The following is a 22,904-nucleotide window of genomic DNA, read 5'->3' on the forward strand; positions in this document are numbered from 1 at the left end:
ATGCAGATATGTTTTCAAATGAGCCAGTGGAGAGGGGTTATAGTAGTTGCCTGTTGTGGCTGTAACAAGTTGCCTCAAATTTGGCACCTTAAATAACACAAATTCATTGTCTTACAGTTTTGGAGGTCAGAAGTCCATCACGGGTCTCACTGGGCGGAAATCAAGATGGGGGCAGGGTTGCATTCCTTTCTGTAGATTCTGGGGGCGAATCCATTTCATCCTCCTCTTCTAGAAAGCTTCTAGAGGCCACTCACAGCCCCTTCTCCATCTTCACAGCCAGCAGCACTGCATCCCTCTGTGCCTTTCTTCTCTAGTCACATTTTCCTATGACGGACGCCTGCCATGATCTTTCACTTATGAGGACCCTTGTCATTATCCCGGGCCCACTTGCCTAAACCGGGACCAGCTCCCTGTCCTAAAACCAGCTGATTAGAAACCTTAATTCCATGTGCAACCTAATTGCCCTTTGCCGTGGAGCACGATGTATTCACAGGTTCCGGGGGCATCTTCTGGGGAAGCTTCGTCCTCCCTACCACAGGGGCAGAGACGAAACAAGATTGGTGATGAGTTAATGATGAGTGACGCTAGGGGTAAGGTCCCTGGGGTAAGGGGGTTCATCACATCCTACTTTTGTATATGTGTCAAAATTCTGAAAGAAAGAGTTAAAATGAGTAAAAATACTGCTCAGCCTTTTTCTTCCTCTGTCAGCTGATTATAAAGAACTCCTTCCCCTCCAGCCTTGCCCAACACAGTCACAAGAGTCAGCTAAGGGACAAGAGCCAGTGAATGTCCCGGGGGTCCAGCCTGCCTGCTTAGGCAGCTTCTGTTTGTCCTCTGGTCCTGCTTTTGTCTGATCCCAGATCCAACGTCTGATCTATCCAGCCTAAAATGCTTGGGGGGGGTCCAACAGAATGAAGTCACGATGCTCCATGCTGGCTGTGCGTCATGTGATGTTCTGTGTTCTTTTCTTTCTTTGCTGAGGAAGATTGTCCTGAGCTAATGTCTGTGCCCATCTTCCTCTACTTTTTGCCTATGGGACGGCACCACAGCATGGCTTGAAGAGCAGTGTGTAGGTCTGCGCCTGGGGTCAAAACCCATGAATCCTGGGCGCCAAAGCAGAGCACGGGAACATAACCACTATGCCACCACACCAGCTCCTGATGTCCTGTGTTCTGATGCTCCATCTCCATCGGGGCTGGATACCATGCCAGGAATTCTTTTTTTTTTTTTTTTGAGGAAGATTAGCCCTGAGCCAGCATCTGCCACCAATCTTCCTCTTTTTGCTGAGGAAGACTGGCCCTGAGCTAACATCCGTGCCCATCTTCCTCTACCTTATATGTGGGACGCCTGCCATAGCATTGCTTGCCAAGCGGTGCCATGTCCGCACGGGGATCCAAACCCGTGAACCCCAGACCACCGAAGCAGAACATGCGCACTTAACCGCTGAGCCACCAGGCTGGCCCCTAGGAATTCTTTTTGAATGGCACATGTTCTTGCTTCAGAATCCTGGGGTCAATGCCGTGATTCTCCTATTGGGAGAATCCTTGGCATAAACTCTGCCAATCTTTGCCAATCCATGGATATGTCTAGTACCACGGGGTCTGCTGGGTCCCATGACCTGGTCGGCAGAGCTGCTCGCATTGTGGCTGATACTGGGTGCAGGGCCTTTCCTGGCCCGGGGGCCACTCAAAGCTGGGACTTGTCCATGTGACCCAGAAAATGGACCGGTGTAGTATCTCCAAGTGTAGAATACGCTTCCTCCAGAGCGTGAAGACGCCTGTGCCACAGAATGAAGATCACGCGCTTCCTTCTTAGCGATGACATGCCTGTTTTATCCTTTACTTGTAGTTAATCCTGTGCCCCAGGCTGCTGGGCTCCTAAGGCCTTCCCTGATGCAGCGGGTCCCTGAGACGCTGTGCAGTTTATTTCCCACCCCCTGGAGGGCGTGTGTCTTACCCACACCTCCAACGCACTTGCTTCTTGTTCATCCAATCTAGTTAACACGATATTATTGATAGAGTGAACCAATGTGGTGTTTTGAAGAATAGTTCAGCCAGTACAGTGAGCCACACACATAATTAAAAATTGTTGGGGCCTGCCTGGTGGCACAGCAGGTAAGTTCGCATGTTCTGCTTCAGCGGCCCGGGGTTCGAGGGTTCGGATCCCGGGTGCGGACATGGCACTGCTTAGCACGCCATGCTGTGGGAGGCGTCCCACATATAAAGTAGAGGAAGATGGGCACAGATGTTAGCTCAGGGCCAGTCTTCCTTAACAAAAAGAGGAGGATTGGCAGCCGATGTTAGCTCAGGGATAATCTTCCTCAAAAAAAAAAAAAAAAAAAAACAAGTTGTTAACGTTGCGCATGCCTGGATTGGAAGACAATACTTTAAGATGTCATTACTTCCCAGAACGTTCTACAGAGTCAGTGCAACCCCTACCAAAATCCCAGTGGCATTTTTGGCTGAAACAGAAGAATCCACTCTACTTTGAAGAGCCAAAATAATCTTGAAAAAGAAGAACAAAGGTGGAGACCTCACATTTCCTGATTTCAAGACTTAGGACAAAGTTACAGTAATCAAAAATAGCGTGGCGCTGGCACAGGAACAGACACATGGACCAAGGGAAGAGGACAGAGAGCCCAGAAGTCAACCCTTGCATACGTGGCCAAGTCATCTTCCACAACTGTGCTAAGGGCATTCAACGGGGAAAGGACGGTCTTTTCAACAAACGGTGCTGGGAAATTGGAGACCCACCTGAAAAAGAACAAAATTGGACCCTTACCTTGCTTCATCTACAAAAATTCACTCAAAAGGATCAAAGACCTAAATGTATGAGCTAAGACTATAAAACTCTCAAAAGAAAACATAGGGGGAAACCCTGATGACACTGGAGTTGGCAATGACTTCTTGGGTATGACAGCAAAAGCACAGGCAGCAAAAGAAAAAAAAGAGACAAATTGGACTACATCAGAATTTAAAACTTCCAGAGCCGGCCCTGGTGGTCTGGAGAGTAAGATTCGGCGCTCTCACTGCCACAGCCCGGTTCGTTTCCCAGTCGTCGAGCCACAACACCATCTGCCAGTTGTCATACTGTGGCGACAGCTCACACAGAGAACTAAAAACTAACAACTAGGATACACAACCATGCACTGAAGCTTAAAAAAAATTTAAAAACTTGCATGCATCAAAGGACACAGTCACCAGAATGAAAAGACAACCCACGCAATGGGAGAATATATTTGCATGCTGTATTTCTGATGAGGGGTTAATATCGAGAACTCTTAAAACTTAACAACAAAAAATACCCAATTCAAAAATGGGCCAAGGACTTGCACAGAAATTGCTCCAGGGAAGACAGACAAATGGCCAATAAGCACATGAAAAGATGTTCCTGGAGGGTGCCAGGAGCCGGGAGGAGGGAGGCATGGGGAATGAGGAGGTTTTGTTTAATGGGTACAGAGTTTCTGTTTGGGACGATAAAAAGTTCTGGAACTAGGGGCTGCCCTGGTGGCGCAGCGGTTAAGTGCGCACGTTCCGCTTTGGCGGCCCGGGGTTCGCTGGTTCAGATCCCAGGTGTGGACATGGCACCGCTTGGCAAGCCATGCTGTGGTAGGCGTCCCACATATAAAGTAGAGGAAGATGAGCATGGATGTTAGCTCAGGGCCAGTCTTCATCAGCAAAAAGAGGAGGATTGGCAGCAGATGTGAGCTCAGGGCTAACCTTCCTCAAAATATATATATATATATATATGTAGGGCAAAATATCTGAACAGACATTTTCCAAAGAAGATATACAGATGGCCAACAGGCACATGATAAGATGTTCAACATCACTAATCATTAGGGACATGCAAATCAAAACCACAGCGAGCTATCACCTTACACCAGTCAGAAAGGCTATAACTAACAAGACAAAAAATAACAAATGTTGGAGAGGATGCGGAGAAAAGGGGACCCTCATCCACTGCTGGTGGGAACGCAAACTGGAGCAGCCACCATGGAAAACAGTATGGAGATTCCTCAAAAAACTAAAAATAGAACTACCACATGACCCAGTCATCCCATTACCAGGGATTTACGCAAAGAACTTGAAATCAACAGTTCAAGATCTATGCACCTCTATGCCCATCACAGCATTATTCACAATAGCCAAGATGTGGAAGCCACCCAAGCGCCCATCAAACGCCGACTGGATAAAGAAGATGTGGTGTATGTATATACAGTGGAGTACTATGCAGCTATGAAAAAAGACCGTCATCCCATTTGCAACAACATGGATGGACCTTGAGGGTATGATGTTAAGCGAAATAAACCAGACAGAGAAAGACAAACGTTGTATGATTTCCCTCATTCGTAGAAGATAAACAAACACAGGGACAAAGAGAACAGATCAGTGGTTACCAGAGGGGAAGGGGGTGGGAGGTAGGCGAAAGGGGTAAAAGGGCACATATGTATGATGACGGATAAAAATTAGACTATTGGTGGTGAGCACGATGCCGTCTATACAGAAACTGATATATAATAATGTACAGTTGAAATGACACAATGTTATAAGCCAATACGACCCCAGTAAAATAACTGAAAAAACCCCATACGTTTGGGTCTTAGGGGGAACGGAATTGGATTGCTCATAGTCACTGGTCCCTGGCATGCACTGTCATTGTGTGTGCCAACGATTAAGCTGTTATCTCCTGGCTTCAAATCCACTCCCCGATATACTGGGCTTTGTGAACCTGGCCCTAGGACTCGGCAAACCCCACTTTTGCTTTGCCAACCGGCTGTGTTGGACTCTGCCAAGAGGGGGCACCAAAGGGACCGTAGGGGCCTGGAGGAAACAGAAGCTTCGCCTCCCCCCCACGTTGGTTGCCGCTGAATCTCTGGGTTCATTCACAACCCTCTTTGGGCCCCTCAGGTCTCCCATCACCCATGCAACTGGCCCCCAACTCCAAATTCTCTTTAGAGTGTTTACAGTAACTGCTGTTTGTTGGTTGGGTTTTGTTTGTTTGTTTTTGAGGAAGATTAGCCCTGAGCTACCATCTGCCGCCAATCCTCCTCTTTTTGCTGAGGAAGACTGGCCCTGAGCTAACATCCGTGCCCATCTTCCTCTACTTTATACGTGGGACGCCTACCACAGCATGGCTTGCCAAGAGGTGCCATGTCTGCACTTGGGATCAGAACCGGCGAACCCCGGGCCACCGAAGCAGAACATGCGCACTTAACCGCTGCACCACCAGGCCGGCCCCTGTTGGCTGGGTCTTGATTGCTACAGTTGTTCTTCGTGCCAAGAGCGGCCTCAGGAAACAGACCCCCAAGCTGGGATTCTGGGACCAGATGGTTCACCTGTTTGAGCTTTAATGAAGCGATGATCTCTTTGAGGTGGAAAACAGGACACAATTACCCCGAGAATACATTGGCCTCTAAGAGGAAAGTGCTGGCTGATTCAGTGTTTACTTAAAGCTCAAACAAGAAAGAGAGAGCTTGATTGTGGCTTTTCTTAAAAGGGCACTAATCTCATCATGAGGGCTCCACCCTTATGACCTCATCTAACTACCTCCCAACGGCCCCATCTCCAAATACCATCCCGTTGGGAATTAGGGCTGCAATGTACGAAGGCGGGCGGGGGGAGCACAAACATGCAGGCCACAGCAATCCACGAAATGAGAATGATTATCCATCCTCTGAGCGATTTCAACGCCCCCAGCCCCCAACACCTGTGAGTACAAAGGAAGTCACATCAACAAATCTCAAATCTGCTGTGAACCTATAAATCAACTGGGGAGAAGTAACATCTTTACAATAGTATCTTACAAATCATGACTATGATATAACTCATTTACTAAGGTCTTTAACTTCTGTCACTGATGTTTTAAAGTTTTCCTTAGAGACCATGGCATATCTTCGGTTAGATTCCTAGAATTTTTTTAGTTTTAGGCTTCTTAGAAATTAGTCCCTTTAAGTTTTTTTTCATTTTCTAACTTTTTATCAGTGGCATATAGAAATAAGTGGATTTTGTGATGTTCACCTTTTATTCAGCTTCTTTGCTAAACTCACTGATTTTTTGTTTGTTTGTTTGTTGTTGTTTTTTTGAGGAAGATTAGCCCTCAGCTAACTACTGCCAGTCCTCCTCTTTTTGCTGAGGAAGCCTGGCTCTGAGCTGACATCCGTGCCCATCTTCCTCTAGTTTATACGTGGGATGCCTACCACAGCATGGCTGCCAAGCAGTGCCATGTCCGCACCCGGGATCCGAACCAGCGAACCCCGGGCCGCCGAGAAGCGGAACGTGCGAACTTAACCGCTGCGCCACTGGGCCGGCCCCTAACCTCACTGATTTTTAATACTTTATAGATTCTATTGGATTCTCTGATTCTATGTGCAATTATGCCATCTGGGGATAATGATCATTTTCTTCCTTCTTTATCCATCTACTCTTTCTTTTCTTACCTTATTGCAATGGCTGTAGAAGAAAAGGGGTTACCGTTAGCATAGAAGGAAAAGGTAGTGACTGGGAGGGGGCATGAGAGGGGACTCAGGGGGTGCTGGTAAGGGACAGTTTCTAAGTCTTGGGGGTGGTTATGTGCATATGTCCATTTCTTGAAAATCCATTGAGCTGTACACTTTTAATCTGTGAACTTTTCTGTTTATATTATACTTCAATTAAAAGTTTAAAACTGGGGCTGGCCCCGTGGCATAGTGGTTAAGTTCAGCACATTCCACTCCAGTGGCCTAGGTTTATGGGTTCGGATCTGGGGAATGACCTACACCAATCATCAGCCATGCTGTGGTGGCAACCTACATACAAAATAGAGGAATATTAGCACAGATGTTAGCTCAGGGCTAGTCTTCCTCTGCAAAAAAAAAAAAGTTTAAAAAGAGCATTACTGTCATGGCTTAAAACATGTCCACAAACCAACATCCTCTTCGAAATATGTCTGCAAATTCTTTGACACACCACTTGAGTATGATCTAGACTTAGCGACTCAATTCTAATGAATAGGAAGAGGGGAAATGATGGTTTACAACTTCAGAGCCTTGTGATCAGGTCATTGGAAGCACTGCAGCTTTCTGATTGTTCTTGCTTCAACTGCTCGCTCTGGGGGAAGTTGGCTGCCACGAGAAACTGAGGCCTCCAGCCAACAGACAGCAAGAAATTGAGGCCTCCAACCCAAAGCCAAGTGGGTGCACCATCTTGGAAGGGCAACCTCTAGCCCCAGCCAAGCCTTCAGATGAAGGCAGCCCCAGGTGACATCCTCATTGCAACCTCATGAGGACCCTGAGCCAGAACCATCCAGCTAAGCCACTCCCAGATTCCCGACTCTCAGGAATTGTGTGAGATAACATATGTTTAGGGGCCGGCCCCGTGACCAAGTGGTTAAGTTTGCGTGCAGCACTTTGGCGGCCCAGGGTTTCGCTGGTTCGGATCCTGGGCGCAGACATGGCACCGCTCATCAGGCCACACTGAGGCAGCGTCCCACACAGCACAACCAGAGGGGCCTACAACTGGAATATACAACTATGTACTGGGGGGCTCTGGGGAAAAGAAGAAAGAAAGAAAAAAAAAGGTTGGCAACAGGTGTTAGCTCAGGTGCCAATCTTTAAATAAATATATATATATATATGTTTATTGTTTTATGCAGCTAAGTTTGGGGGGTGGGAGTAATTTTTTTACACGGCAAATAGATAATACAATTATCTAGTAAAAATCATCCTAAAAAATGTTGGCTCGACAGGTCCAAACTGCACCAGAGAACCTTATTTCTACCCCGTACCTCCTTTTCAAAGAACCGTATCATCCTCAGCACCGCTCTGGAAACCCCGACACCCCACTGGCCGAGGACTGAGCCACAGGGAGCACAGAGGCTGGCACATGGCATGTGTGCAATTTCCTAGCCCTCTATTGGTGCCAAACAGGAGACGGAATTCATGCCAGCATGAGGGGCCATTTATTGCTCAGGGGCTGGGCCCCCACGTTTTGGGGGAGTTCCCCCCCCGCTTCCTCCCCCCATCGTCCCTGTGGAACCCTCAAGTGGCAGATTGCTGAGTTGATCGTGGAGGGAGCACATCTTCAAGTGTAGATAGTCCAGAGCGGCTCCCTTCTCCCTACAATGACACAGCGCAGGGTGTTGGTGCCTGCGGGGCCCATGCCAGGGGTCTGGAGGGGAAGGACGGGGTGCCTGAGGCCCTTTCCTCAAGACCTCACCCTCCTCCCATGCCCTCAGCCTCCTTCCTCACTCCGGCTTCATCTTGTCCGTCAGCAGCAAGTTCTTGGCCCGCAAGGCTTCGTCTTGGGCCAGTCGAAGGGTGGAGCTCAGGGCCTCTGCCCTGACGTGTTTGGCCAAGGCCTGGCGCTCCAGCTCCTGGGGAGAGGAGTGTAGGCGCGGCTGGGCTTGCCGGACTGGGCTGGGGGTGGAGGGGGAGCTGGATCGCGGAGGGCAAGGGGCAGGGGCCCAGGGGGCCTGCGTTCCTCCCCCAGGATATCCCGTCCTGACTCAAGCCACAGACTGACCCCAGCATCACAAAGGGCACTGGCCTTCCAAAGTCCACTGTGTGCTCAACCTGTGTCTGTCCCACCCTCCATCCCCTAATGCACTGGCCTCCTCTGTCCCAGCACTAAATCAGCATCCGTCATCTTGTCCCCTAATGCCCATGAACCATGATGCATTTGATGAGCGTCTGGGCCCCAGTATCCCGTCACGTGACCTTCTACATCCTATAATTCACAAGACCCCCCCAACTCCTTATTATTAACCAGCATCTCTGTCACAATAACAGCGCTCTGCTTCCCCATATCCAACAAGGCACCAGGTCCCATGCGCCATCATGCATTAGTCCTGTAGCTCCGCCACGTCCATGTCCCATAATGCCTCACTTGTCTGTGCCGCCCCCTACAACTTATGTCCCATCACACATCCGGCCAATTTCCCATAATACACCAGATCTCTGTTTTTCAGAATGCACATAGGTCTCAAGTTCCATTAGCTATTGGGCTTGAGCCTATGGTGCAATGCCCCACGGAGAGCTGTGGTACCACTTCCCATAATGCATTAGCTTACTACGACCTATATTCGCTGGGTCCCCTGTCTGACCTCAATGACCCCACAGAATGCCTTGTCTCTCTTAAGGTCTACAGAAAATCAGGCATGTATTCCATGAAGCTGTAGACGATGTCTGTCTCCTCTGTCCCACAATGCATCAGGTCCAATGTCCCATCATGCTTTGGGCCCAAGGCCATCCCCCAACGTTCCATAATGACTGACCTAGGACTTACTAACCACCAAATTGCTTGCCTCTCCCCCCACCCCACGCATTAGAGCTGAGCGTTCCCCTACAGCTCAGCCCTTCCCAGAAGCCTCATGCCCAGGGCTCCCCTCCCCCCCGCCCTGACAGAAAAGTGGAGCACGGTGGCCCATGGTCCCTGGTACCAGAATCTTCTTGTGTAGCCTCTGGCAGTTGGGGCAGGCGGGAGCCAGGCCCCTTTGCTTCACCTCGTCCACCAGTGGGGTCAGCGCTCGTTCCAGCAGCTGCTGCAGGGACTCTGTGGACAACTGCTGCCCCTGGCTGGAGGAGGGGTGGTTACCAGGTGAAAGATGCCTAGGACCAACTCCACTCCCAGAAGCCCCATGCCCCCCTGCCCAGCCTCCAACCAGGTCCCGTTTCCATTATGCCCCCAGGCAACCCTCCCACCATGCACTGGGGCCAACCTCCAGTGCATCCGCTATCCTTTGGTTTCCACAGCGTGGGAAATTCCCAGAGTGCTTAGGGATTCCCATTCCCATTCCCAGACAGCCCTCAGTTCATCAAAAACTCACGGTTCCCACAATGCATTAGTTAAACTTGACCCCAAATTATACTGGAAGTCTCCCCGTCCCTAATATGGTCCAAACATGGTATCTCTTTCTCTCCAATACACCGAGGTCTCATCTTCCCCACAATGCACTGAGAAACCCTGCCTCCCACCGAGGACCACATCCCAGCCTTCCCACAATGCACTGGAAATCCAGGATGCTCGAAATGTATCAAGTCTTTCTTGTGTTCCACAAGACGCTGACTTCACCTTCTGGGAAGGGAAGCAATGCGGCTCCACAATGCAGGAGGACTGGTCGGTCCTATCATGCATAAGGACGCCCCGTCTCCACCCAGCTCACCAGTGCCCCATCTCCTTCAATCTGTCCTCCTTCGTCTGTCCTCAACGTGACCCAAAATGCACCCGGAGCTAGGTCCCGCCCCTTTACCTGGCACAACGGGCACAGGAGCCTTGTGGGCCCCGATCCAAGTTCATGGAGAGGTCAGACCCTCTTCGAGAGCTCTGAAACTGCCGTCCCAGCTCCTCCAGAATCGGTTTCACTGGGCCCAGCCCCTCCAGGTCGCTCCTCAGTGAAGCCACAGACACTGCCGATCGCTCCACCCTGAGGCGTGAGAGTAACCAGGGCTGCGAGGTCGCCTCTCCATCACTAAAATCTTCGCAAGGCTCCACCCACTATGAGCCCTGGGCTTCCATCTCCATCTAGTCGGCCACAAGGCCTTGCTCCGCCCCTCTCTGCTCTGATTGGCCCCTCCTTTTGTGTTTTAAGGTTTGGAATGCCCCTCCCTGTTCTCTAATTGGGTTTCCCTGTTCCTACTTGGCTCCGCCCTTTATCCTATTAAGGTATGTAACACACCTCTTCTCTAATTGGCTCCGCCCCTCAGTCCTTATTAGGAATGACACGCCCCTCCCTACTCTCTAATTGGAGCTTCCTCCTGTCAGTATACGGTGTCGGCCCCAGCTGATTGGCCCACCCCTTTCCTCAAAGCCCCGCCCCTCATCCCCCAGGCCGCGCACTCGCCTTGGCCCTTACATGGTGCACAGCTCGTCCGTTCGACCCCGCAGCTCCTGCAGGCCCCGCGCCGTCTGCGCCTGCTCACGCTGCGCCCGCTCCCACTGGCCCAGGAAGCCGTCCAGCCTGCCACCCAGGCCCCCGAGCAGCCGCAGGGCCTCCTGCACCGCCCCCTCCTCCTGATGCCACCGGGCGGTCAGCGAGGACACCTCCCTCCTGGAGGGGCAGAGGTAAGGGACGGTCATGGCCAGGTTTGGACACGTCCCCATTGGCCCTGCCCCGCCAAGACTCCGCCCATGACCCCGCCCCTCCCCCTTCACCTTCCCCCAGTCCCCAAATTCTCCTGTCCTGTCCATTTTTTGGAATCCTCTGAGTCCTCCAGAACCCCGCCTCTAACCCCTTATCAGGTATCCTGGCCCTTCCCTCGTCCTGCCCCCCAGCCCCACATCAGCTTCTCCCGACACTGCTTCCTCAAGGCACCACTCACCCCAGCCCTGTCCCCTGAACTTGGAGCCTCCAAGGACCTCTCCCTTCCCAAACCCCGCCCACCTCTGTTTCACCAGATGCGGACCTCCCTCCCACCAGCCCTATACTCAAATTTCAGTTCTTTGGGGTCCTGCCCTTCCGGGTCACCTGCCCTAGAATGCTCCCTCCTAGGCTCTTCGAGGCTCCACTCCCTAAGGCCCTATCATCTAAGATCTTCGAGGCTCCACCCTTGGGCCCACCCACCTCAGCACCTCGAGGCTCCACCCCCTGGGCCCATTTTGCCCCTCCAAGGCTTCACCCCCGGATCCCGCTCACCTCAGCTCCTCAAGGCCGGCAGAGACCTTCTGCAACTCCTGCTCGCTCCCGATGGGGCTCTCCCCTGTCCGGGGTCCCATTCCCCAGCCACCTGGGGCCAGGCTGCGCGGTCGCGGGGGTTCCTTGGGGCTCCCGGGTGAGCCAGAGCTGCCCGGGGGCTGGGCGGCGGGGCCCAGGCCGTGCCGGGAGAGGCCGGCCTCCAGCTTCTGCTCCAGCTCCTGCAGCTCGGCCTCTTGCCTCCGCGGCGTCTCATCCTGCAGTTGATGCTGGAGGTAGCGCAGCTTCTCCTGAGCGCGGCAGGCGGGCAGGGTTTACGGTGTCCAGCCCCTTGCCTCCCACAACCACCTCCACCCCCGAGTCCGCCCAGTGAATCCCTGAGATTGGAAAGTAAACGGATGTGGGGATGGCATATCAGGAAGTCCCGCTTGAAGTCTAGATGGACTCCCACTTGCTGTTACTAGGGAAGGATGTCTCATTTGAAGCCTAGCTGGAGTCCGGCTCACTTTAACCTGGAGTGCCTGCCTCTGTGTCTCCATCCAGCCCTCCACCCCCACCTCCAACCCTCCAACGTGTCAAATTCCAGTCCCTCCTGTTTAGGAAGAACAAGGGAAGCTTTTCCAGCATTTTGTTGGGAAAGCAGTGGGCATGTGGGCAGGAGGGGCATGGCCACTCCAAGTCCGACAGGGACCCGAATGTGGCTGTGTACAGAGAAGAATGACCGTGAACACGAAGGGGCAGTGTGGTGGTGGTGGTGGCAGGGCAGGAAGTCCCACTTGAAGTCTACCTTCAGGTGATTCTCTTCCCCCAGTCCAGGCTCTCCACCCCCCCCCCCCCCCCGGCCCCCTTACCTCCAGCAGGGCAGAGTTCTGTTTGAGGACGTTGGTTTTTATTTCAGCGTCTTCCACCGACCGGGTCACCTTCCGGCAGTTCTCCTGGGTCAGGACACCAGGGCGGGGGCCCTGCCTTCCCATTCCAGTTCCGCCCCCCAACGCTCACCCTCGCTCTTTCCATTACAGGCTCCAGCCCCGCACCCAAGACACACCCACTTCTCCCCCAACGTCTGCCCTGTGCTCAGGGGTCTGCCCCTCACCAGCCTCGTTCACTTGGCTAAAGGGATGGCTTCCTCCTTAGACCTCTCCTGGGCTCCTCTTCTGCTTCCTCCCACTCTTTCGTGTCCCACTCCATGCGTCCCCACTTCCCCACCCCCCCCCCACGCCCTCTTCCTACTGTCCCTCCCTTCTCCCCGCCCCACTCCTGCCCCCCAGCGGCTCACCTTGAGCTGACTGCAGTACCCCTCCAGTTCTTCGGCCTCTTGCCGCCTTCTCTCTAGATTCTCGCTCAGCACAGAACACTCGCTCTGGAGCACGGAAGCGAGGAGGGGTTAGGCAGGGCCACAAGGGGACACCCGATGGGGAGCAGAAGCAGGGCCTGGGGAGGGTCTCTTTCCCTTCTGAGCCTCAACCTCCCCAACTGGGCTATGGGTGCACTGAGTAGGAGGAAGGCGCTAAGAGGGGAAGACGGCCTGGAGGAAGAGGAGGTGTTGGGGGCAGCAGGGGGATGGGGGGGGGGTCCTCACACCTGCAGCGTCTGCACGTGCTGGTTGACCCGGGTGGTCTTTTCCTTCAAGCTGGTGATGGAGTCTTTGGCGCGGACTAACCCACTGTTGACCCCATTCTGGGGAAGAAGGAGAGACAAGTGGGTCCGTGGGCGTGTGGGAGCAAACCCCAACCCTGAGGAAAAGTCTAGAACTGGGCGGAGGCTGGGTTTACACCCTGATTCTGCCCTGAAATGGCTGTGTGACTTTGGGCCAGGGCTGCACCTCTCTGATTCTTGGTATTCCTGCTCCATAAAACCAGGGGTGGACTTGTTTTCTGCTGGGTGAATGGGAGGAAAAATAAGAGCCAGGAGGGAGTGGGTGGGAGGGGGTGTTTAGACATGTCCGGGAAGCAAGATGCTCTCAACTAAACACTGAAATAAAAATGCCTTTGGGGTCGACAGACATAAATAAGATAAATTGTTAAAACACTCTGTGTTTCTCTCCAGGCACTGGAGAATTCTAAAGATAACCCACTTTCTGGATATAAGCACTCACTATGCACCGGGCCAAGAAGTTACATATATTTTCCCTTTTATTCCTCAAAACCACACCTCTTGATGTTATTTGGCCCACTTTGTAAGTGAAGCAAATAAGGCTCAGAGAAGGGATGTCCCTTGTTCTCCCAGGTACACAGCACATGGGATGGCCTCATCAGAATTTCTCCTCAGTGTCTTTATTTTAAACCAGGACACGTGCAACCTCTGATCATCACTACCTTATTTCACCATACAATGCTTTGTGACTCCTGCCAAACAAACTGTGGCTCAGAAAGGATGCGTGTGGCAGGGTCCACTCTCCACTCTTCCACATTTGTAGAAAAGTTAGCTTGGCACATGGCTGCCCGGCCAAAGACTACATTTCCCAGGCTCCTTTGCAGCTAGGTGTGGCCATGTGACTAAGTTCTGGCCAATGGAATGTGAGTGGAAATAATGTCACCAATTTCTAAGTCATGCCTTTAAGAAAGGAAGGGAGGGAGAACTTCCCTCTTTCTCTCTCCCTGATGGCTGGAATGCAAAACTGATGGCTAAAGCCAGAGCAGCCATCTTGGGCCATGAGATGGAAGACACAACAAGATGGAAGAAGCCTGAATCCTTAACTCTGTGGAGCTCACTTCCAGCCACTTATGAAGACTTTTACACGTGAGAGAGGACATTTTCCATTTCTTTTAAGATGTGTTATTTTGTATCTTTTTCTTACAGCAGCTAAACTTGGGCCTTAATAGCTGAGCCACCAGAACACGGGAGCCTGTAACTTGCTGCATTTGAAGGGCAGACTTGCTTGACTTGTTAACACTTTTATGTGAGAAGTCAACTATCCTGCTTCAACCAGTTATTTGGCTTTCTTTCACAGTTGCTGAATACGCAAATAGAAAAGACAGAACAAGTTTCCTCTATTGTAAGGTGGGGACACCCTTGCATTTCTTGCATGATTCCTCTGGAGAACAAGTGTGATAAGAAATACTGGCTTAAGGTGACATCAACAAAACGGTGGAGTCGGGAACCTCAGAATTCTACCCTTCCCTAAAAAGAATGAAAAAAACTGGCAAAAACTCTAAGAGTCAAGTCATCGAGAAGCTAAAACAAGTATAAATATATATGCATCTAACAGAGCTTCAAAACATGTGAAGGAAAAACTGACAGAATTAAAGGGAGAAATTGGCAGTTCAACACTAATCATTGGAGACGTTACTACCTCGCTTTAAATCAGAGAGAAGATCAGCAAGGAGACTGAAGACTTGAATAACTCTATAAACCGACCAGACCTAACAAACACCTATAGAATACTCCACCTGGAAACAGCAGAATACACGTTCTTCTCAAGGGCCCATGAAACGTACTCTATGTGGTCTGGAATAGATCATGTATTACCTTGCAAAACAAGTCTCTATAAATTTAAAAGGATTGAGATCACACAAAGTATGTTTTCTGACCTCAATGACCTCGGTAGTATGAAATTAGCAATCAATAGCAGAAAGAAATTTGGGAAACTCATAAATATGTGGAAATTAAACAACACACTCATAAACAGCCAATAGGTAGAAGAAGAAATCACGAGAGAAATTAGAAAATACTTTGGGATGAAGGAAAATGAAAACACAACATACCAAAAGTTTTGGGATGCAGCTAAAGCAATATTTTGAGGGAAATTTAGAGCCATAAACACCTACATCAAAAAATAGAAAAACTCAGAATCAATAACCAAACCTTCCACCTTAAGAAACTAGAAAAAGAAGAGCAAACTAAACCCAGTGCTGGCAAGAGGAAGGAAATAACAAAGATTGGAATGAGAAAAAAGTGAAATAGAGAATAGAAAAAAAGAGGTAAAATCAACAAAGCCAGAAGTTTTTTTTTGGTGGTTTTTTTCTTTTTTTTAAAAGATTGGCACCAGTGCTAAAACTGTTGCTGATCTTTTTTTCCCCCTGCTTTTTCTCCCCAAATTCCCCCAGTACATAGTTGTATATTTTAGTTGTGGGTCCTTCTAGTTGTGGCATGTGGGATGCCGCCTCAGCGTGGCCTGATGAGCAGTGCCATGTCTGCGCCCAGGATCCGAACCTGCAAAACCCTGGGCCACTGAAGTGGAGCGTGCAAACTTAACCACTTGTCCACGGGGCTGACCCCAGAAGTTGGTTTTTTGAAAGATCAACAAAATTCACAAATCTTTAGCTAGACTGATCAGAAAATAGAGAGTAGACGCAAATTACTAAAACCAGGAAGGAAAGAGAGGACATTACTACCTATCCTACAGAAAGAGAAAGGATTATAGGGGAATGCTATAAACAATTGTATGACATCCAATTTGATAACCTACTGTGGAAATTAAAGAAACCTTAACTGAATTGGAGCTGGGAAGGCCTGTAGGGGGAGCTCTCAGGCCCTATCACAGATGGTCAATTACACCAAACAGGAAGAGACAGAAGCTGCATCTCTGATAGGAAGTAAAACTACTTTACTACTAAAGGAAGATTTCTCTCCCCAACCAGCAACAGCCCAGCCAATGAGAAACACTGCCTCTCAGCCAATGAGAAATGCCACAGCTCAGTCAATGAAAAATGTCACAGCTCAGCCAATGAGAAATGCCGCAGCTCAGCCAATGAGAAAACCCACAGCTCAGCTAATGAGAAACACTGCAGCTCAGCCAATGAGAAGCAAGTACTGCCCTGAACTGTTACTTTTCCCCATCAGACTTTTGTTTAGAACACCCCCTCCCTACTCCCCCTTTTTCTTTATAAAGGCAGCTGGCCCCCTTTGTTCTCTGGCTTTGCCTATGGTTTGCCATAGCATGCACGTCCTGAATTGCAATTATTTTGGCTATTCCTGAATAAACTCATTTTGAGATAAAATAAGACGCAAATTTACTTTTTAAGCTGGCACTAGATGAAATGGAAAAATTCCTAGAAAACTGAAAACTACAGAAACTGACTCAAGAACTAGGACATCTGAATAGATCCATAACAAATAAACAGATTGAGTTAGTAATCAAAAAAACTTCCAACAAAGAAAAGCCTGGTACCAGACGGCTTCACCAGTGAATTCTACCAATCATTTAAAAAAGAATTGCAACCAAACCATCTCAAACTCTTCCAGAAAAGTATAAGAGGAGGGGACAGTTCCTAACTCATTCTATGAGGCCAGTGTTATCCTCATACCAAAACCAAAGGCGTCACAAGAAAATAAAACTACAGACCAATATCCCTTCTGAACACAGCCACAAAATCCTCAGCAAAATACTAGCAAACCAAATCCAGCCACATGAAAAGGTTATACACCATAACTGAGTAGAGTTTGTCCCAGGAATGCAAGGTTGGTTCAACATACGAAAATTAATCAATATAACATACCACATTAATAGAATAAAGGGAAAAAGCACACAATCATGTCAATAGACAGAAAAAAGCATTTGATAAAATCCAACACCTTTTCATGATAGAAACACTCAACAAACTAGAAATAGACGGGAACTTCTTCATTCTGATGAAAGGCATCTAAAAAAAAACCCCGTGCCCCACAAAACCACGGTGGTTTAAAATATGTCCACAAATTCTTTGATGCTCCTTAAAAATGTGGAGTCTTATTCCCCTCACTTCAGTGTGGCCTCACCTTAGTGACTCATACCTAGTCAGCAGAATAAGGCAGAAGTGGCAGTGTGTGACTTAAGAGACTAGTTCCTGAAAGGAACTGTGGCTTCCTGCTTGCTCTCTCTTGCTCTAGCAGCCACTTATGGAGAGGCCCATGTGGTGACAAACTGAGGCCTCCAACCAAGAGCCACGTGAGTACACCATCTTGGAAGTGCAACCCCAGTCAAGCCTTCAGATGACTGTAGGCCCTGCCAAATTCTTGACCACAACCCCATGAGAGACCCTAAGCCAGAACCACCCAGCTAAGCCACTCCAGGTTTGTTGTTTTAAAGTTGGGGATAATTTGTTTCACAGCAATAGCTAACCAATACACAAAGGGATATTTTTAAACTGAAGACCCAGAAGGTCTTGGGTTTCCTGTGGGTAGCTGTTCTAGGAAATGAGGAAAGCAGGTCCTGGGGTCACTCAGTTCTCCCATTTACTAGCTGGATGACCTTAGGGAGGGGACCTCAGCTCTCTGTCCCTCTGTTTCTCTACCTGTAAAATGGAGATGGGACTAATAGCTCCCTTCATAGGGTTGCTGTTGGCAGGCACATGGGCTGGCCCACGAAGGCCCTTGGTCAATATTTCTTTGGAAAAGAGGAAGGGCAGTGAGGGTTTCTGGAGGTGACATTCAGCTTCACTGAGAGCAGATCTGCGGAGTGGTGAGCACAGAGCCTGTCACCCTCTGCTGAAAAGTGAATGGCATGAGAGGGCGAGCCAGAGGCTTGGGGCCAAATCCCTCTTCCACCACCAACACGCCATGCAACTGGGCGATCCAGTTCCCCATGCTGAGCCTGCCTCAGTTTCCTTTCTCCTAAAATGGGAATCAGGACACCTTGCTCATTGAGCAAGGGTCAACAAGACGATATGATCAATAAGCCAAGCACAGTGATTAATGACAGTGTCGTTAGAAATAATGACAGGACAGGATCTACCAGGAAGAGTCTCAGCACCAAGACCCCACAGGAGCCTCAGGGAGATCTGAAGACAGCAGGGCACGTCGCAGATGGGTCAGATGCCATGCCCCGTCCATCTTGGCATTCATTCACTGACCTTCCCCAAAAGCAGTACCACCTCCCCATTGGCATCCTTCGGTCTCATAAACATGTCATAGTTTAAGACAGAAGCCAAAGCTGTCTGCTTCACCATTGTCCCACAGTCTCTCATCCAAATTGGGAACTGTCACTCTCTCAATCAGGGTCTCCATTGCCCCTGGTTCTCCTCCCTCCTTCGCGAGTTCTCTGTTCCCCTCTCTCTCTGGTGTCTGCTGCTTTCCTCTCTGGGTCTCTGTCCCCCTCTCTCTGGGTCTCTGTCCCTCTCTTTGTGGGTCTCTGGCCCCCTCTCTCTGGGTCTCTGTCCCTGTCTCTCTGGGTCTCTGTCCCTGTCTCTCTGGGTCTCTGTCCCTCTCTCTCTGGGTCTCTGTTCCCCTGTCTCTGGGTCTCTGTCCCTCTCTCTCTGGGTCTCTGTCCCTCTCTCTCTGGGTATCTGTCCCCCTCTCCCTGGGTCTCTGGCTCCCTCTCTCTGGGTCTGCCCCTCCACCCTGGGTTTCCACCCGCTCCTCTCTGCCATCAGCCTTCTCTCCAGATGCAGCTCCAGTGCTGAGTGCTGGTGTGTGCCCTTGCTGTCTGCCTCTACGGCTCCTACACATGCCCTGAGGTGCGGGCTGTCATTACTGTCTCCATTCCCTGCAGAGGCCGATACTCCCCTGCAGCTCCACGCACACTCGCGGCTGCACCCAGCCTTGATCCTGGCTGCCCGGGGCTCTTTCCTGGCGTCACGATCCACTGGGGGGATGTGAGTCAGGAATAGCCCTGGTGGGAGCAGACCTCTGCATGTGCTGCCTGAGCGATGCTCAGAGAGGGAGACTGTGCTGCTGGGGGAGGAGATGTCTCAGGCATCCATCCCACTGGGACTCTCTCTGCCCTGCTCCCTTCTCTCCATCTGGTCCTCTTACCCTGGACCCTCGCCCAGCCTCCTCTCCTGCTCCCTGCCTCCGGTCTGTCCCCTCCAGACGTCTCTCACCCAGCCACAGAGGAGACTTCCAGGGAAAGAAAGGACTTTTGCTTTGACATCACACCCCCTAGGCTTCTAATCCTGGCCCTGCTTCTTACAAGCTCTCCGACCTTGCAGAGGTCGCTCCACCTCTCTATAGCTCAGTTATTTTTGTTTTCGGTCTCTAGACTGGTAATTATTTCATTTCCCCTACAGAACTTCTAAGAGAAGAAAATGAGATCCCCACCATAGGGATGTGGCACAGCGCAGGTGCTCAATAAATGGGAATGGAGCCCAAACCCCCGACTTGCTCCTCTCCCCTGCCCATGAGCACTCAATGGCTCCCCATTGCCCTCAGGAGAATGCCCCCTCCCCACAGCCTCATCTCTCTCACACACCACACTCCAGCCACAAGGACCTCCCTGCAGTTACGCCCCTTCCCTGGGCTCTTTTCAACCCCTGTCCTTTTGCACATGCTGTTCCAGCTAGCTGGAACACCCTTCCCTGTTTTCTGCCTGAAGAACCCTTTTCTTATCTTCAAGATCCAGCTTGCGTGTTGCCTCTTCTGGAAGGCCTTCCTTGAGCGACCAGCTGGGCCACGTCCTTCCTCTTCAGGCCTCCCGCAGTGACATCTGCTGCCTCCATCCATGCAGGCTGCCCCCCACCCGCCTGACCCTTAAACCTGGCTCCGCGACTTAGAAGTTGCACGACCTTGGGTAGACTATTAACCTTTGGGGTCTCAATAGCTTCATCTGTGAAATGGGGATAAATAATAACAATAGTGACCACCCACACTTGTTCTGGGCTTACAGCTGGCGACTGTGCTAAGACCGTTACATGAGTGAACTGCACGTCGTTGTCATGACACCCTCAGGAAGTGGGTACGGGTATATCCTGAACTCTGTCCTGGGTCCTGCTGTGTTGCCTGTTCCAAGACCAGTGCCTGGGGCATCATAGGCATTTAAGAAATATTTGTTGAAAGCGCAAACACATACATTTCCCATTTTACAGATGAGGAAACTGAGGATCCCGGAACACCTCCCAGTTTTGCCCCAGATTCTTAGGTGATCCCCTCAGAGAACTCCTATGCATCCATCAAAGCCTACTTTCAACACTGCCCACCAGGAAGCTTTTCCTGACACCCGTAGCCTGGCTTGACAGGCCCTTTTCTGGGCTCCCCAGTGTTACTTCCATCATGGAATTTATCCCCCCAGTCTGTGTCTGTCACCCCCACCAAGCTGGGAGTTTCCCTGGGGCAGGGACCTGGCCTGACTCCTATCGGTGATCTCAACCTCACCCAGGACATTTGAAAGTGACTGAATGAACTAAAGACCAACGCCTAGGCAGCAGGCATCCTTCGCCCAGGATGGAACAGATTCATGGCCAGCTGTTAGGGGTGGAGAAGGCCATTCCTCTGGGCCTCCAAGGGTGACCAGTACCTTCACATTCCAAATTGAGAAGACCCCCCCCCCCCCACGCTCAGCATTTGCCTACCACCAGGGGGAGGACCCTGGTCTTCCCCAGCCGGGGGTCCCTCACCAGTATTTCCGTGATGTCTGGGTCATCCGGAGCCCAGGGTGGGGTGGGGGAGGCTGGAGGCCCAGGCAGGGCGAGCAGGCCACTGTCATCCGTGGTTGAGTCTGTCCCTGAGGAGTCGGTGGGCTCCATGGTGGCCAGGTTGAGCAGTGACACGTTGGTGCAGGCCGAGGACCGTTTTAGGTTCAGGCACCAGTGCATTGGCTCATGGGACATCCGAGGCTCCACCCTGGGGAGGAGGGACAGGCAGAGGGTCAAGATGCAGCCCCAGCGGGGTACGGCCCTCCTGCCTCCCTGTCTCCACACCCCCTACTCTCTCTTATGTCCATCCCCGCTGCCTGCTTTCTTCTTCCTCCTCCATCCCCGCTGCCTGCTTTCTTCTTCCTCCTCCATTCCCCTGCCTTCTGACTTGTTCCTTCCCCACTGAAATTTCCCTCCCTCCCTCCCTCCCCACTCCCTTCTTCCTCTCTACCTCCCACGCTCTTTGTTTCCCCTCCGCCTTGCCCTCTGGCCTGCCCCTGCCCCTCTCCCCCTCCCCTTCCTCCAGCACCCACGGTGGGACTTCTGCTCTGCTGGAGGCAGTGCTGGGCTCTAGGACTGTCCCCGACAGGGTGTGACAAACCCACCCATGGAACGACACGGCCTTCTTTTTCTTCGAGATCCCCTTGGCCGGGCTGGTCACTCCCCCAGGAGCCTCGGGGACCAGCTGGGAGCGGCTCTCGACCCCCGCGGGGGGGTCCCCAGCCTCGTGGATCTCTTTGGATTGCCAGATGGTCTTCACCACCACACTCGCCATGGCATGTGGGGCGCCCCGCTCCCAGGGGCTCCTTCCTCGGAGACTGTCCACCTCCTTTGACCACTGACCCTCAAAGTTCCTGTCCCCACAAGCCTGCCTCATAAAGGACCCAACCACTGGGGCCCATTAAGGAGGGGGGCACAGGGACAGAGACGCGCTGGCTCAACCCGTTCTCCTGGAGCGTCTCAGTGCACTCTTCTCATCCAGGATTCTAGTTCTACCCCGATATGTGCCCCCCCCCTTCAGAACCACCATGGATTCACGCATTCTAGTCCAGAACTTACCATGGGTGGGCCCCCTGGTTCTTGGGGGGGGGGGGCGTCCAACTTCCCTCTCCATGAGACGGACTGCGGAGTCACCTGCCTTCCTCATTCACAGCTGATTCTCCGTGCAATACTCTGGATCTGTCACTTTCCCAGGATCTGGGGGACATTGGTGAATGAAGATCGAGTCCCAACCTATGGAGGATAGTAGTATATTCCGTGGGGGTCTGGTGGGGGTGGGGGGTGGGCAGGCAATAGAGAGAAACAAACGAACAATACCAGCTGTCGGCCAGAGACATAAAGCGAATCAGAACCACTTGACGGTGTGTGCGTTTGTCAAAGCTGTCGATCTGCAGGTGGGAGTTGAGCTTTTTATTGTGTGTGAATTTTGCCTGTTAAAAAAGAATCTAAACAAATGTTAAGCTATAGTGGTTGAGATGCATGTTGAAGTATTTGGGGTTGTATTGGTTTCCTGGGGGCGCTGTAACAAAGGACCACAGGCGGCGTAGCTCCAGGCACAGCTATTTATTGTCTCACACTTCTAGAGGCCAGAAGTCCAAGATCAAGGTGTCAGCAGGGTTGGTTCCTTCTGAGGCTGGGAGGGGGAGTCTGGTCCAGGCCTCTCCCCCAGCTTCTGGTGTCCTTAAGCATCCTTGGCTTGGAGATGGCCACCTTCTCCCTGTGTCTTCATATCGTCTTCCCTCCGGACGTGTCTATACATCCAAATTTCCCCTTTTTAAGGACCTTGGTCATATTGCATTAGGACCCACCCTCAAATGACCTCATCTTAGCCCCATCATCTGCAAAGACCCTAATTCCAAATAAGGTCAAATTCACATGTACTGGGGGTTAGGACTTGAATATCTTTTGAGGAAAACAATTCAACCCACAACACGGATGAAGTGTATGGATGTCTGCAACTCACTTTGTTTTTCTATATTTTTTTGGTTTTGTTTTTTTTAAATTGGATGAATTTGACATATAACATTGTGT

The 22,904-nt window shown here is 51.0% G+C and overlaps 1 protein-coding gene across 17 annotated transcripts; it reads right to left on the bottom strand.

Annotated features, from left to right (window-relative positions):
- Positions 1 to 7,915: 7,915 nt before the first annotated feature.
- TSKS (testis specific serine kinase substrate) lies at positions 7,916 to 21,872 on the bottom strand. Of its 17 annotated transcripts, none has more exons than XM_070633213.1 (11): positions 21,479 to 21,872; positions 20,856 to 21,081; positions 13,189 to 13,284; positions 12,884 to 12,967; positions 12,459 to 12,542; positions 11,611 to 11,897; positions 10,831 to 11,025; positions 10,228 to 10,401; positions 9,418 to 9,553; positions 8,228 to 8,352; positions 7,916 to 8,095 (listed from the first exon to the last, which is right to left on the bottom strand). In XM_070633213.1, exons 1-11 carry the CDS (start codon positions 21,748 to 21,750, stop codon positions 7,939 to 7,941), a joined length of 1,836 nt encoding a protein of 611 aa, XP_070489314.1. In that variant the 5' UTR covers positions 21,751 to 21,872; the 3' UTR covers positions 7,916 to 7,938. The 17 variants fall into 17 exon arrangements, with proteins under 17 accessions (XP_070489314.1, XP_070489313.1, XP_070489311.1 ...); XM_070633212.1 differs by having other exon boundaries at positions 12,459 to 12,569; XM_070633210.1 differs by having other exon boundaries at positions 8,228 to 8,395; positions 11,611 to 11,864; positions 21,479 to 21,863.
- Positions 21,873 to 22,904: the final 1,032 nt, after the last annotated feature.

The sequence above is a fragment of the Equus przewalskii genome, chromosome 9 (assembly GCF_037783145.1).
Source record: "Equus przewalskii isolate Varuska chromosome 9, EquPr2, whole genome shotgun sequence".
Taxonomy (NCBI): Eukaryota; Metazoa; Chordata; class Mammalia; order Perissodactyla; family Equidae; genus Equus; species Equus przewalskii.